We start from the raw sequence: 16,233 nt of genomic DNA on the forward strand, positions 1-16,233 counted from the left end.
TGTATATTTTTTTATTTTCAAACAAATAAAAAGGATAAAATTTAGAGATAAGCGGTAACTGTAATTTTTTTTTAACGGAAAAAAAATCCTAAATTTTAGGAGTTCTCTTTTTGAATTCAAAATGAAATTTGTTATTTGACATTTATGACTCTATTTCTAAATGAAGTTTCCCTTTATTAATGAAGGTATTTTTGAATACATAAAAGTCCAGTTGAAAGAGGGGAATCATCTTATATATAGTACAGATAATGATAATTTTTTTCCATTAAAAAAATTTACAAATTTGAATTTGTTTCTCCTTAATTTTTTTTTCAAATTATTTTTTAACTTTGCTAACAAAAAGAAGGAAAATTATTTTTCATATCATATTTTGTTTAGTCATCTATATTATATAAAAATCGCTAGAAATTATTATGTGAATTTACTATTTATAAAACACACACACACACACACATATATATATATATATATATATATATTAAATACGATTAAGACTAAGATATGATTTTGTTTTTGGTAATAACTTTATTTAGTGCTTAAGTGATTTTTTGAATTGGAGTAAAAATTTATCTACATGTATATTTTAAGTGTAAAACGTATATTTTAGTGACTATGAAGTCTATGACATATGGAATACAGTATTTTTGTTTTCTGAAAATCTATATAATATCTAGGCAAAACACCATTTTAGTCCCTACATTTTGAGGTCACAGTCAATTTGATCCTTACTATTATTAAGTTGTAGTAAGTTTGGTTCCTACCGTTAACTCACTAACGGAAAATGCTTACGTAGCAAACGGTTTGCATAGTTGGCATAGCTAATATTAAAATATTAAATTAGATATAGATGTGTCTAAATTTTAGTGGTTGATGTGGCCAAATCAGAATTTAGATGGCAAAAAAAAAGCCACATCAACTTTTAAGTATATATTTTTCATTTTTACCGATTTTTTTTCCTTTTCTTTAGATTTTCACCTTCTTTTTTTATTTATTTATAGAAACCCACAATAATATCACAAGAAGGACACGTCTGGGTTGGCATATATATATATATACACACATACATATCTAGTATATTTTTATCTGTTATTCATGGCCAAATAACCTAAATCCCAAATTTAAACTAAACCCCAAACCTTACCTAAATCCACCAAACCACTTATTTTCATCTCCACCTCTCTTTTAATTTCCAAATCACACGCATCTCATTACTCCATTGTGTCAACTATGTTCTTCCACCAATCTCTTATTGACACTTGACAAGGCGGCAGCGACGTGGGGCTAGGTTCTTACGGGTCGAGCTTGAGACGAAGAGATCCGGGTCAAAGAAGTCACGGTCGATCTGCGGCCATGGATTGGGCTCCGTGGTGGGTCTGTAGTGCTGGACGAATGGTTATGGAGAATCTGGGTTTGGGGTTTAGTTTTCATTTAGGATTTTGGCTGAAATTTATGGAATTAATTTTATCTTTCTTGATTGACTGCATAAGATTTCTAGTGATTGAAAGCCAAATTGAAGGTTAGAAATAATGTGATATGTGTTGTTCTAGAATTGTTGGACTAGATTATTGTTTGGTTATCAAGAAATGAATTGTAATGAAATTCTGTTTGGTTATCAAGAAATTAAAAAATAATATTAAGAAAATTCCCTGAATTATAATATTGAGAAAATTAAAATGTAATTCTAAATGGATAAAACAATTGTAAGAATATTAAGAGAAGAAATAAAGAAAAGGAAAAAAGATCGGTAAAAAAAAAGAAAAATATGTACTTAAAAGTTGATGGGGCTTCTTTATTTTTTGCCATCTAAGCACTAATGCGGCTACATCAACCACTAAAATTTAGTCATATCAGCATTTTATTTAATATTTTAATATTATGCATGTCAACTGTGCAAACCGTTTGTCACATAGACATTTTCCGTTATTGAGTTAATGGTAAGGACCAAATTGAGTGCAAGTTGAAAATAGCAAAGACCAAATTGACTGTTATCAAAATATAGGAACTAAATTGATTGTAACCCCAAAATATAGGGACTAAAAGGGTGTTTTCGCCTAATATCTAAAAGTTTAAGCGAAGTATTTATTCGATCTAGTTTGGTTCAATTTGGTACATTTGGTCCACTTGATCCATTCAGTCCACTGCAGTCCATTTGTTCCATTTCGGTCTGGTTTGGTCTAGTTTGGTCCACTTGGTCCAATTCGGTCAATTTGGTCTAATTCGGTATATTTGGTCCATTTAAGTCCAACTCGATCCATTTCGGTCTACTTTGATCCACATTGGTTCGTTTCAGTCCACACTTGTCCATTTGGTTCATTTTGGTCCAATTCGGCCCATTTGTTCAATTTCAGCCTATGTGGTCTATTTCAGTCCACTTTAATGATACATTGTGGAGAAGGGTTTGTGTAGAAAGAGGAGTTTATTCATTAACAATTACGTCACACTCTTAGTATAATATTAGTAGTTTCTTGATAAAAATACATTTTCTTATGATATTAGAGTCTTGTATCATTTTTCTAATATAAATGGTAGATTTACTTATATTTGTTTCCTCTTTAGTTCATTCAAGACGTATAGAGGATGAACCGTTTGAAATGAGTATTAGAAACTAATTTCAACCACACATTACATTATTTACAAAATATCTTGTCTTATATAATAATTGAATGTAAAATGGATTATGTTTCCATAAAAAAGAAAAAAATTACAAAATTTAAAGGAAAAAAAAATGCAAGCTAGACCCTTTAGGTTTGACCAAAATTCATTTGAGTCATCTAATTTTACTTTTGCTTAATTGAGTCCTTTAAGTTTCAAGTTCATTCAATTAAGATCTTTCTATCAAATCTCATTAAATAAATTTTGTTCAAACTTAGAGGGTGCACTTTGCCTTTTTGCCCAGTTTAAAACACTTTCAAATAGCTAATATAGAAAAAGCTTAATTTAAAATTTTAGTATATCGTATCAACTATATTTTGTTAGAAAATAATCACATCATTTTAAGAAGGGTTTGGAACTAAGACTAAGTGACTAACACTTATGGTTTCGTTTACTATTTTCATTTTTCACTTAATAAAAAAGCAATCGTCCAGTTTTTCCAGGCGGGTCTGCAGTTGGTTACAATAAAAAGCAATTACAAAAATCAATCCAAAACAAAATATAGAAATACAAAATTCATATGTAAATTGTAATAAAGATAATTTTAACCACTATAATTAGGTGACAAAAGTCTTGTATCTAAGTAGCGTTACATCTTACATTTACATGCTCTCTTGCATGAGGAGAACCATTTTTCAAATCTCTATCCATGGTTTAATTATCAAATTATTAATATATATATATTTATATATATATAATTAGGTGGATTCCATTTCCAGAAATACACTAAACTTCGCATTGTTCAGGAAACATCTTTAAAAAAGGAAAAAGAGTAGCTGCTTTGCAATAATGTCTGTGTTTTTTCTGATATTATTTGAAGAATGGGGAGAGAGAACAAGACTCAATAAACAAACTTGTGCAATCATTTCCAGTTAGTCGATCTTCATTCCTCGCTGTTGGTTCAAACTGGTGAGACCTGCATAATCTGTTGGTCCATATGGTTGAAAATACTCTGCAAATATTCCCTTCTTTCTTTTATGCTTAGTTCCCATGTCTTTGCACAATTGATCATTGTACCAAATATTAACGTTCCCAATACATGACCTCTGGAAATACCTTCCAGCATATTGCTTCATGTTATTTTCCCACATTATGACATCCTTTTCCATCTCTCTTATACCAGGCAATTCAAAGTTCCCATCAAGCAAATGTGCTAGCCATTGACATCTAATTTCAGAGGTACACAAATTGGAGAAACCCTCTGCATATCCTATTATGGCTAGTTGTGGAATTCGAGGATGAATAATCTGTCTGCAGTTTTATAAAGAAAGCATATTATAAAATGAATCAGAATGATGCAACGCTGAATGGACTAAGGTAAGCTTTGATCTGTCAAGAACATTATAAAGATAGCTACCTTTGACCATTATTTTAAAATCATTAGTATATTTTAAATTATTTCAAAAGGGTCCTTATTGTCATCTACTTGATAGAAAATGTTGACATAGCAAACAGAATTCATGATATCAAGGTCATTTTGGTGGCGTAAGACCTATGACATGGCATAAATTTCATTTTTCACGACATCATTTTCCATCCAACAAATGACGATAAGGATCTCGTTGAAACAATTTTAGAAGGATAGGAGATTATGGGGAATATTTTAAAGTACAAAGATGATTTTTGAGATAAAGATTATAGATTGAGAACAAAATATGCAATTTAACCTAACTTTAATAAGCTGACAAACCTGTAGAGGGGAACTATTGAGCTTGCTGAACCGACAATGTACTTCTGGAAGATTTGAGATTTGAACATTTTCTTAAGCTTTTGGTCACCTTTGTATCCTGTGGCTAGAATTACAAGATCTGCTTTTAGTGGCTGAGGTTCTCCATTAATGATCAGACCATCTTTACAGAAGCTAAAGCTCTGTGATTTCTTTAAAACAATGCATCCTTCTTCCACTTTGTCATAAAAATTTTCGGGCAAAAATCCAACCCGACATGAAGAGAGATCTTGAAGAAAGCTTTGTTTTGGTATCAGTCCATGTTTCTTCAATGGGAGTTTCCATCTAAGATAGCTCTCAGCAAATTTTGAGACTCCCCATCTCTGAAAATAAAACTTCAGCATCATACACATATTGGTTTAAAAACATGCACATTCAAAGGATAAGAAAAAGAATACCAGGGGTGAAAGCATGGTAGCCAAAAACTTGAGTAGGAATGGTTCACCAGGCTTATGAACCAGAAGCTCCGAAAGACGATTGCAGTACAAGAAGCCAAGGCTTACTCCCCAGAAAGTGCTACTGGGGAGTAACCAATGTGCAGTCCTTAGAATCATTGTGCAAGGGTACTGAACTCCTATATTAAAAGAGATAAGATATCTATGAGCAGGCTTAACAGCGACTTTTCAAAGTATAGCTTTTTTTAACTTCACTTAGGTACAACTTTTCTAACAACCTCACTTTCAAAAAGTTGAACAATAAGTTATACCAAGCAGACATCTAATCAGAAAGTGAAAATTAGAGGCCACTGTGAAAAAAGAATGTGGAGAATCATTAGCATTTTTGAGAGACAACTACTGGAGTATTCTGAACTTCACATCAAAACTATAGAATCAAAACATCTACTTTGTGCCGGTATTCAAATGATAAGCTCAATTAAAAATTTTGAGCTGGGGAGTCCTTATTCCTTGAAGTTGCCTCTACATGATATTCTTATATAAATTTTCCTTACCATTTGCATTTGCACATTCTGCTGCAATGTCCACCGCAGATTTCAGTGAACCAATGATTACAATTCTCTTTCTTCTGATCAATTCTGCTGCACTGGCACTGCCCATTTCAGAGTAGTCCATGGAATGGATCACCTTACCTTCGAACATTTCAGGGCCTTGATCTGGAGGGAACTCGGGTATGTTTGGGACACCACTGAATCGTCCAATACAAAGAACCACAAACTCAACTTGGTGAACCTGGCCGAATAAAACATAAGCTCAGAGTCTATGTATTCAAGAATGAATTCTTTCTTACCTTTTGGTTAGTATTTGGTCCTGATCAATTCTATTGAAACTAAAATTAGGATTATACATCATTTTGAGTATGATTTTGCATTAGGTGTGTTATTGACCATGGCAATGGAGCATGCCGTTAGTATCAAACTGCAAACTGCATAATACATATAAAGATTGAATGAAATGGGCAAATATAGTTAGCTTACATTTCTTGAAAAGAATTGTAATTGGTTTTGAGAAGACAAGTTGTTTGCCTGTGTTCTAAGATCTCTTAGATGAATTACTTCCTACATGGATAGGTCTGATAAATGATCATGTCTTAAGACTTGTGGTACATCATAGCTAGGGAATAGGGGATTTAAATCCTAAATATCTTGGAAACACTGCACAAAGAAGGCGTTTGGATTGCGTCTGCGTTTTCACGCAAACACGTTTCAGCTTTTTTTTTTTTTTTTTTTTTTTTTTAACCAGTGCCTATTGCATTGTTCATGGAATATGAACAGTACAAATAGGCAAATGAACAATGTTTTTTGTGTGAATAGTAATCCAAAAATTATTTTTTTATTATTTTCAATTTTTAGTTTTTAGCAAAATAAGTGGTATTCAATAAGTTTTTTTTTTTTTTTTTTTTAAATCATAATTATAACACTCTCCCTCACATATAAATGGGTTCCAACACATCTTGTACACCTCCCTCACATTTTTAATCATAATTAATCATTTGGGTAAGGTCTCTTTTACACATTTTGTTGCGCACACCATACACAAATTATTTTTTGAACTGAAATCGTGACTTCAAGACATGATTTTATTTCAAAAACTAAATCGTGTACTTTATGTGTAATAGACGCTGCCCTAATAATTTAACCATAACTCTAACAAATAACAATGCCTTGCACGGTACTAAACAGCAAATACCGACATAAATGATTACTACCTCTGTGGAGCAACATTTAGTATCTTGCACGACAATGTGCCATTTCCCTTTAGAGCAAAAAGGCTTGCTAGTTCCTCCCCATAGATCCCATGACTCCATCTCTTCAGAAGGCTCTCCAACATAGTCTATATCAATGACTTTGGAGTTGAATTTGATGTAAGGAATGAAGCCAAAGTGCTGAGCATAGGATTTAAGATACTCCAGCACTTGAGTGTGAGTAGGACACACTTCTTGCACTGAAGCAGGCCATGGGAAATCTGTAAATTGGTAAGATTCTTTGGAATTTTGGAGTTTGGTGGACTCTATAGTATGATTCCATAGTCCTCCTACGCCCTCTTTAGCTTCAAAAACAATGGGATTAAAGCCCTTCTCCAATATGTACTTGCAAGCAAGAAGGCCACTCGTTCCGGCCCCAATGATCGCCACCCGTTTCTCCATTATTCAATTTCTCCGTCTAGAAGTTTACAGAGAAAGTTTGTGTGGCTTTCAGCACTGAGCCTGCTTTACATAAAGTGTATGAGAAGCACATGAGCTATTTTTTGAAGCAGAAGAAGCACATGAGCTAATTTTGAGGATATATTTATTGGGAAAAAAAACAAATGAGTGATCACTACTTGATTTATTCAATGTTCCACATCCAAAAGAAATAATAAACAAATTGGGTGATCCTTACATGAAATCCACTTTCAAGATTGCGTGATCTTAGCCGCTGGATGTGGGTGAAAATCGCCAAATACAATGTTTTGGCAAAATTTATGACAAACTAGTACTATTTCGGAAATATTTAGCAATTTACCACTTTTTTAGTACTCGAGTTTCACAAAATCGAGTTCTAAATAGTACTCGAGTTCAGTGAACTCGAGTTTTTAGGTGAGTCGCCAACATGGCATTGCTGACCTGGAATCTGTATGACTAAAAAAGTAATGCGGTACTCAATATTATGGAAATCAAGTACTTCTTTATAGTAATCGATCCTAAAGAAGTCGAGTACCTTTTTTTTTTTTTTTTTCTTTTTCATAGTAGAAGACTGGTTCCCACCAACTCTACTAAAACTTCCAAAGAAGTGATGAAATGTAAATGTAAATGAAAAAGAAGATTTTTCAAAAAAAAAAAAAAAATGAAAAAGAAAAAAAGAAAAGAAATGAAAGTTGGAATAACTGGGTTTTGAAATACCTGTTTCAACGGAAGAGCTGAATAGTAGTAGTGGGTAGTAGGGAGCTTCAAACAAACAAACAAAAAGACAGCAAGTTCTCTAACCCTCTCTTAGACAGAGTAAAATTGGATTTTGGTTCTAAAAATGGAGACGCTGAGACAGAAAATATATATTAAAAAAAAATGGAGCAATGGCCATTTTTAAGCTCAAGGTGACTTAAAAATGAAGTCGTTGACTGCAATGTAAAGAAAGAGAAAAGAGAAAAGAGTTTTTAATAATTCTAATAATGACTTTGAAAAGTTAGTTGTCGTGTGAGAGTGGGATGGAAGGATAAAAAGGCAAAAAGAAAGTAGTGGCAGCGCCGCCTTATGGCCAAGGTGGTCCTACGATCGCCTTGACCTGAAAAAAAAAATTATACATAATAAATTAAAATTTTATATTCATCTACCTTTAAAAAAAAAAATTTGGGAACACCTTGAATTTTTTTTTATGCCAATAAAATTAAATTTTGGTCCATAATTTGAGCAACTTAACAATATATTAGGGTCTTTCAAGCAAAAAGAACCACATGCTTTTATATTATTCATTTAAGTCTATACTACGACTTTACTTTTAGTTTTTGCTTTACTTGACACACTGTCATTGTACGACTACTTTTCCTCAAAAACATTATAATATATATTATACAACTAATTGGTCAAATTCACGTAAATTTAGATTTTTTTCATTGGACAACTAATTTTCTTTTTTCTTTTTCCGATAATTTTGATTAAGAAAAAAATAGTAATTTTAGTTAATTAGGTGAATAAACTTAAAAAGTTACTTCATTTTTATATAACATCAATTAATTCATTATATATATATTGTAGGGATAAGGGATCCAAGAAGGTGTGTTTTGTCATCCAGAGTAACATCTCAAGAAATTCTATTGATAAGGATATGCATTATGAACGTACAGGACAAATGGGATCTGTGAAATATCTAAGAGAAAACTGCTACCACTGCATTGAATGCTCTGTAGCTAACTCTCTGGCCGCATTAATGAGGAAATGATATCTGAACAGTACTTTTCAGCCTTACAGCTACTCCCAAAGATTTCAGGAAGGTGCTAATGGGACAAGGATCAACACTAGCAATCTAATGTACACGTGGAGAGTAGAGATGAAAAAAAGAAGAGAGTATAAAATAGAAAGAAGACCTAGATGGGAGGATATCGGAAAATTAAAAGAAAAAAACTGTAACAATAAGAACTGTACTTGTAATCAAATTCAAAGAATATATACAAGAATCGATCTCCTCGGATTGTGTTGAGGACGATTTTCTTTAGATAAAACTAGTCTATCTTTGCTTTTTTGTCATTTGGGCCAATTATAATTGTAGTTTAACTCATTAGAGCCTAGTTTTCCAACCCACTCTCTACAAATTCATTATATTGGGCTCTTTGGGCCTAGATCCTTTTGCCTCTTGGGCCTGGGATTTAAATTGGGTCTTTACATATATATATATATATATATAATAAACTTTTTATTTTTATGATTATAATTAAACATGTGATTGTCCATTCTAAGGAAATTTGATTAAATTTACATGAAAAGTGTCACTAAATATTAAGTTTTTACATTTTTCTATCATGTTATTAGTAATAAACTTATTATATTTTTATTTATATAATTTAAAATTTTATTAATTATATTATTTATGACGTCATCGGTTTGATCATTGGGCAGATCTCAGTTTGACCAAAAAACCAGTAACCAATCCCTTTTCCAGTTCTTTCACCATACTGGTTTATAAAACCATGAAAAAAACCCCAAAAAAAATGAATGAAAATATGGAAAAAAAAAATTATAATAAAACCACTAACAAGGCCCAAACCAAATGCCAATAGAAAAGCCTAGTACAAGATCAATCTCATCTCAGACTAAGACTATCACTACTCCAACACCAACATGATTACGTTTTTAATTCAACAAATATTATTAAAAAAAAAAAAAAAACCTCACTGCCTCAGTGCCTCGCGGATTCACAAATCATTAAACAATTTAAACTAAAACTAAATCAAACCTAAAGGCTAAAAAGAAATAAGAAACTCACTTACTCTCCCCAGCCATTGCCGTCCATCCCTGTTTAGCAACACTAACAACAACCACAATTAAACTCCACAAGCTTTATGTTGTAAAACTTTACGTATTTGCGTGTTTTTTTTATTGTTGTTGTTGTTGTTGTCAATATATAAAATTTTCTTTTTATTGGATTGTGTAATTTATGCTTCTTGAGGAACACCTTGGAAAAAATTCCTGGAGCCGCCACTGAAAGAAAGGGTTTGCTGTTTGTTTACATTTACATTTCATCACTTGCTTGGAAGTTTTAGCAGAGTTGGTGGGAACCAGTCTTCCATTATGAAACAAAAAGTAGAAAGGAAAAAAGAAAAAAAAAAAAAGAATAACAAGGTACTCGATGTTAGTAAGATTGAGTACTGTAAAGAAGTACTCGATTTCCATATTATCGAGTACCACATTACTTTTTTAATTATATAAATTCCAGGTCAGCAGTGCCACACTAGTGACTCACCTAGGAACTCAAGTTCACTGAACTCGAGTACTATTTATAACTCGTTTTTTTGAAACTCGAGTACTAAAAAAGTGGTAGATTACTAAATACTTCCGAAACAGTGTTAATTTGCCACAAATTTTGCCAAAACGTGGTATTTGGCTATTTTCGCCACTGGATGTGATCAGTAAGGTTGTGTAGTGTATAAAGAAAGAGTTTTCTAGAAATTGGAAGAGAGAGCTTTTGAGAGAAAAGAAAAATTCTCATTCATCAATTTCAAAAAATGTACAAAAGTGCCTAATTAGATAAGCCCCTGTTCTATATATACAATAACAGAGGAGTTAAGAATAAAATAGAAAATTAACTAACTCCCTAATCTGACAGAAATACATCTCCACCATTAGATGCATGCCAAGTGTACTTCCTATACAACTAATTGGAACTTAAGTTACTCTCACATGCTATGCACGTGATTTCATTAATTCACACTCTGTCGTTTTGTTCTTCAGCTTGTTCTGTTCTTTTAATCTCACGCATGTCGTTTTTCCTTGCACTTGACAATTGGTTTTGCCGTTTTCATTTAACTCAGTTCCAACTTCAATACTCCCCCTCAAGTCTTGAACTTTAAGTTCTGAGACTTGACCTTCTTGATCTGAAACTTGATCTATGATTTGTGCATTTACATCCCTGGGAACAAAAATGTCCTTCAAACCCAATTTTCCAGAAAGCCTTGTAAAAGCTGAAAAACCCAATGCTTTGGTAAAGATATCAGCCACTTGTGAATTACTAGCAATATGGAATGTTTTATTCATACCCTCCATGATCTTATCCCTTACCAAATAACAACTACCTCGATATGTTTTGTCCTCTCATGGAAAATTGGATTTGCAGTTATATGCAAGGTTGCTTGATTATCACAGAACAACATAGCTGGCTTGCATGATTCACCTTTAAATCCTTAAGTATTTGCAGCACCCAAGTGATCTCACACGCCATACTTGCCATAGCTCTGTACTCAGCCTCAGTTGAGGACCTTGAAACAACACCTTGCTTCTTAGACCTCCAAGAAATTAATGATTCCCCTAAGAAAACAGCATAACCAGTTAAGGACCTCCAAGTGTCAGGGCATCCAGCCAAATCTGCATCACAAAAGGACTTAATATGTAGATCAGATTGGCTTGGAAAGAAAATGCCTCTTCCTGGTGAGCCTTTTATATATTGAAGTAGTATGTTGGCAGCTAGTAAATGGGGCTCTCTTGGCTGTGATACAAACTAGCTCAACCTGTGCACAACATATGTGATGTTTGGCCTTGTCAGAGTGAGGTAGAAGAGTCTCCCAATAAGCCTTCTAAACTGAGCAGAATCTCTCAATGGCTTTCCCTCATATTTGGACAGCTTTAAGTTCTGCTCCATGGGGAACTTGACTGGTTTGGAACCTAGAAAACTTGTATCCTCCAAAATTTCCAAGGCATACTTCCGTTGGTTCAAACTTATACCTGCATTAGTTCTATCCACTTCAAGCCCTAAGAAATACCTTAAAGATCCCAGGTCCTTTAAACCAAATCTGTCGTCAAGAACCTTCTTCAAATGTTGGACACAAGTTGGATTATTACCAGTCAACAATATATCATCTACATAAACCAAAAGCACTGTGAATGAAGATCCTTGTGTGTGTGTACACAAAGAATAATCAGATTTTGATTAAATGAAGCCCATTTGCAGAATGGTGGATGAAAACTTCTCAAACCATTTTCTAGAACCTTGTTTCAGTCCATATAGGCTCTTATTCAATTTACATACCAAATGCTCCCCCTTGCTGTGAAAACCAAGTGGTAAACACATGTAAACATCCTCAACCAACTCACCATGGAGAAAGGCATTATTCACATCCATTTGGTAAAGAAACCACCCATTCATAGCAGCCAAAGACAAGACAATCCGGATTGAAACTGACTTAGCAACAGGACTAAAAGTTTCTGAATAATCCAAACCAAGCTTTTGGGTAAAACCCTTAGCTACCAAACGAGCTTTGTACCTTTTTATAGAATCATTTGAGTAATACTTAACCCTATACACCCATTTACAATCAATGGGAGACTTACCTGCAGGTAAAAGGGTTAGTGTCCAAGTATTATTGAACTCCAAAGCTTCAATTTCCTTGTCCATGGCAGCTTTCCACTCAAGAAACTTAACTGCCTGAGAAAATGAAACAGGTTCTGATGGGACAGAACTAACAGCCATGACAAAGGAGGCAAACTGAGGTCCAAGATGTGAGTAACTAATAACCTTTGAAATGTCGTAAGGCAAGCCAAAAGCAGGCTTGGTACTAACTGCTTTACAAGAATAATCAGAGAGGTAAGCAGGTGGGTGATGAGGCTTGGTTGATCTCCTTAAGGCAGGTAAAGAAGATGAGGAAATAGGCAGAGAGTGATCAATGGAAGGTGGTGAGGGAGGAACAACAGAATCCAAAACTAAAGGTAAAGGTACATCAGGGTGGGAATCACATTGGGAAGAATTGGAATCCAATGGAGTAGGAGCAATGGTTGAATCAGGTTAGGAAATGGCCAAGCTTGATTCAACCAAATGAGGGTTAGGAGGATTAGAAACATAAGGTGTATTAGGAACATGAGATGCACCAGAAACACAATGTGGGGACACAGATGAATCATGATAAGAAGTGGAAGGGTGATTTGATTTGACAAAAGGAAAAATATGTTCATAGAAGATGATATCTCTTGAAATATGAATAGAATTGGTGTAACGACCCAAGGAAAAGCGCTAGCCATATCTGCGCTATACCTCAAAAGGACTAGTCACAATTGAGGCTCCTTGTAGTTGTTAATAAAGCCCAGATCTACCTAGTAAATACCTAATGTGGGACTCATCACACACCCATGCACATCACACAATCAATCAAATTGGGGCATCACAATTGGATTCAAGGTCAAGAACCTTGTAATCTTTAACGCCATGAGGATAGCCTAAGAAAACACAATTTTTGGCCCTAGGTGCAAATTTGTGCCTATCATGTGATAAAGTGGATATGAAACCCAAACAAGCAAAACACTTTAAATGATTATAAGGTGGAGAAGACTTGAAAAGCAATTCATAGGGACTTTTGTTGTGTAGAGATTTGGAAGGCAGTTTATTAATAAGATAGACAGCAGTAAGAATGTAATCACCCCATAAGCACAAAGGCAAATTGGATTGAAATTTTAGTGCTCTTGCAACATTGAGAATGTGATGATGCTTCCTCTCAACAATGGCATTTTGTTGAGGAGTATCAACACATGACAATTGATGCAAGATGCCTTTGGAATGAAAGAATTCCCTTAAGAAAAATTGTGTACCATTGTCACTCCTAATAGTCTTAACAGAAGCGTGAAATTGAGTATGAACCATGTTAACAAAATTAGGAATGAAAAACTGAGTATCAGATTTATTCTTAATAGGATAAACCCAAGTACAAGGAGAGAAGTCATCAACAATTGTTAAAAAGTACCTAAAACCTTCAATAGTACAAGTGGAAAAAGGACCCCACAAGTCACAATGAACAAGTTCAAAAGGCTGAATAGATACATGACTCCTAGAAGGAAAAGGTAACCTTTTTTGCTTAGAAAAATGACAAACCTCACAACAATCTGACTTATTGAAAGCTTCAGAACCTACAAGTTTATTCAACAAAGAAATCTTTGAAAAGGAAGGATGTCCCAATTTGCTGTGCCATAAAGTGGAAGAAGATTGGCTAGTAGAAGCAACCAAGGCAGTAGGAGCAATCTGAGAAGCAGGAGCTTGCAACAGATATAGCTCTTGACATTCTTTACCCAAACCAATCATGCTCCATTAAGCAAGGTCCTAGATAAAACACCAATGTCCAAGAAAAATAAGGCAATAGGAAGATTGTTGTGTAAGTTTGCTTATGGAAATGAGGTTAAAACTAAAAGTAGGAACACACAAAACATTGGTAAGTGTTAAAGTGGGTGAAATCTGCACAATGCCTATATGTGTTACTAAAGTCTGATCCCCATTTGGCAAGAAAACATAAGAATGGACAGTAGAAGTGATGACAGTAAGTTGTGACACTAAGTGGACCATATGGTCAGTAGTACCAGTGTCCAAAATCAAATCATTAGACTTAAAAACAGGTCTATCAACAATATGGGCAGAAAAAACAGAATGTGTGAAATTTGGGGGAATCCAAAATGGATTAACTGAAAAATTTGAAGCATCAGCAGTAGAAAAGGAAGCTGAGTTAGGTGTTAAGGCAAGTTGAATAACAGGAGTAGATGCCATGACAGTGGCAACTTGATGAGTAGTAGAAGTACCAATGCCTAAACCAGAAACTGTGACTGCTTTCAAATAGTTAAGAAGCTGCTTACATTGAACCTGAGAGATGGGACACTGAGGCTGAGAACCTTGGACAGAAGTCTGTGGAGAAGCAAATGTAGCACTAAAAGAAGGCTGTGGAGGAAGACCAGCTTCAGAGTGAAAGCTGTGATTAGAGAAGCCAGCATTATATTGGATCAAATTTTGATTGGACAAGGCAAAACCATCCAAATTGCCAAAATTTCCAGAAGGCAAAAATGTTGAAACTTGATTGGCCATAGCTTGATTGCTTCCCTTGTGCTTGTAGCCTGGAGGATACCCATGTAACTTATAACACTTGTCTGCAATATGACCACTAAGGCCACAGTAAGTACAAATGGGTTTATCCTTCTTAAAATGACCTTTATTACCACGATTGCCTTGGTTCTGTCCTTGATTGCCATTAAAACCCTTAGCATGAGTAGCAAACATAGCAGTAGCCTCAGTAGGATAGACTACATTAACTCCATGTCCAAAGCTCCTTCTCTTTTCCTCTTGCAAGATCAAAGAACGGACCTTGCTAATAGATGGAAAAGGCTCAAGCAATAAGATTTGGCCTATAATGTTCCCATAACTATCATTTAATCCCATCAAGAAATGAAAAACATGCTTCTTATGCTGTGCTTCCAATTGAGAAGCCTTAGAACCACATGTGCAAGCACAATTGCATATAGTGAAAGGTTAAAAATTGATAAACTCATCCCACAGTGTCTTAAACCTAGTGAAGTATAAACTTACTGTGAGTGTACCTTGAGAAAGACGAGCAATTTCCTTTTGTAGCTCAAATTGCCTTGGAGTATTACCCTGTGAAAGTCTATCTTTGAGATCAATCCATAAATCCCTTGCGGTGTTGATATACATCACAATTGCCTTGAGATCCATGCTGAGAGAGTTGGTCAGCCATGAAAGCACAGTGGTATTACAACTACTCCAAGAATTGTACAGTGGAGAGGCAAGATCTGGTTGTGGAATCGAACCATTTACAAAACCAAATTTGTTTTGTGAACTTAGAGCCAAGAACATTGATCTCGCCCAACTCAAATAGTTCTCTAGACCAGTTGAAGGCTATGAAGTAAGAACTATTCCTGGACTCTTAGTGGCTGGAAGAAAATAAGGATTGTTAGCAGATTCATCTGCCATTGTTGTGCTTGTAGAAGGCACAGATTGATTGGAAGACTGTGCTTGATTGGTTGTTGAATCAGAAGCCATGAAAGACTAGAACTTCAAGCAAAATGAGAAGAAAAGAAAGAAATTTCGAAGACTAAAATCTATTTGGCAACAACAAAAATGAAAGAAAATGAAAGAAAATCTTGCTCTGATACCATATAAAGAAAGAGGTTTCTAGAAATTGCAAGAGAGAGCTTTTGAGAGAAAAGAAAAATTCTCATTCATCAATTTCAGAAAATGTACAAAGGTGCCTAATTAGATAAGCCCCTGTTCTATATATACAATAACAAAGGAGTTAAGACTAAAACAGAAAATTAACTAACTCCCTAATCTGACGAAAATACATCTCCACCATTAGATGCATGCCAGGTGTACTTCCTATACAACTAATTGGAACTTAAGTTACTCTCACATGCTATGCACGTGATTTCATTAATTCGCACTCTGCCATTTTGTT

At 34.4% G+C, this 16,233-nt stretch overlaps 1 protein-coding gene across 3 annotated transcripts; it reads right to left on the reverse strand.

Annotated features, from left to right (window-relative positions):
* Window positions 1–3,374: 3,374 nt before the first annotated feature.
* Window positions 3,375–8,036, reverse strand: LOC115977157 (probable flavin-containing monooxygenase 1). Of its 3 annotated transcripts, none has more exons than XM_031098845.1 (6): window positions 7,715–8,036; window positions 6,542–7,039; window positions 5,328–5,565; window positions 4,777–4,952; window positions 4,343–4,701; window positions 3,375–3,903 (listed from the first exon to the last, which is right to left on the reverse strand). In XM_031098845.1, exons 2-6 carry the CDS (start codon window positions 6,977–6,979, stop codon window positions 3,525–3,527), a joined length of 1,590 nt encoding a protein of 529 aa, XP_030954705.1. In that variant the 5' UTR covers window positions 6,980–7,039; window positions 7,715–8,036; the 3' UTR covers window positions 3,375–3,524. The 3 variants fall into 3 exon arrangements, with proteins under 3 accessions (XP_030954705.1, XP_030954706.1, XP_030954707.1); XM_031098846.1 differs by having other exon boundaries at window positions 6,542–7,042; XM_031098847.1 differs by lacking the exon at window positions 7,715–8,036 and adding an exon at window positions 7,215–7,520.
* Between the last annotated feature and the right edge of the window lie 8,197 nt (window positions 8,037–16,233).

The sequence above is a fragment of the Quercus lobata genome, chromosome 2, assembly GCF_001633185.2.
Source record: "Quercus lobata isolate SW786 chromosome 2, ValleyOak3.0 Primary Assembly, whole genome shotgun sequence".
Lineage (NCBI taxonomy): Eukaryota > Viridiplantae > Streptophyta > Magnoliopsida > Fagales > Fagaceae > Quercus > Quercus lobata.

Excerpts from the sequence above, each read along its gene's own strand:
- LOC115977157 (XM_031098845.1), bottom strand. The coding sequence starts at position 6,979 with ATGGAGAAACGGGTGGCGATCATTGGGGCCGGAACGAGTGGCCTTCTT. Across the intron at positions 5,566-6,541 it reads CTAAATGTTGCTCCACAGAG|GTTCACCAAGTTGAGTTTGT; the intron begins GTAGTAATCATT and ends TTATTCGGCCAG. Across the intron at positions 4,702-4,776 it reads CTACCATGCTTTCACCCCTG|AGATGGGGAGTCTCAAAATT; the intron begins GTATTCTTTTTC and ends TTTTATTTTCAG.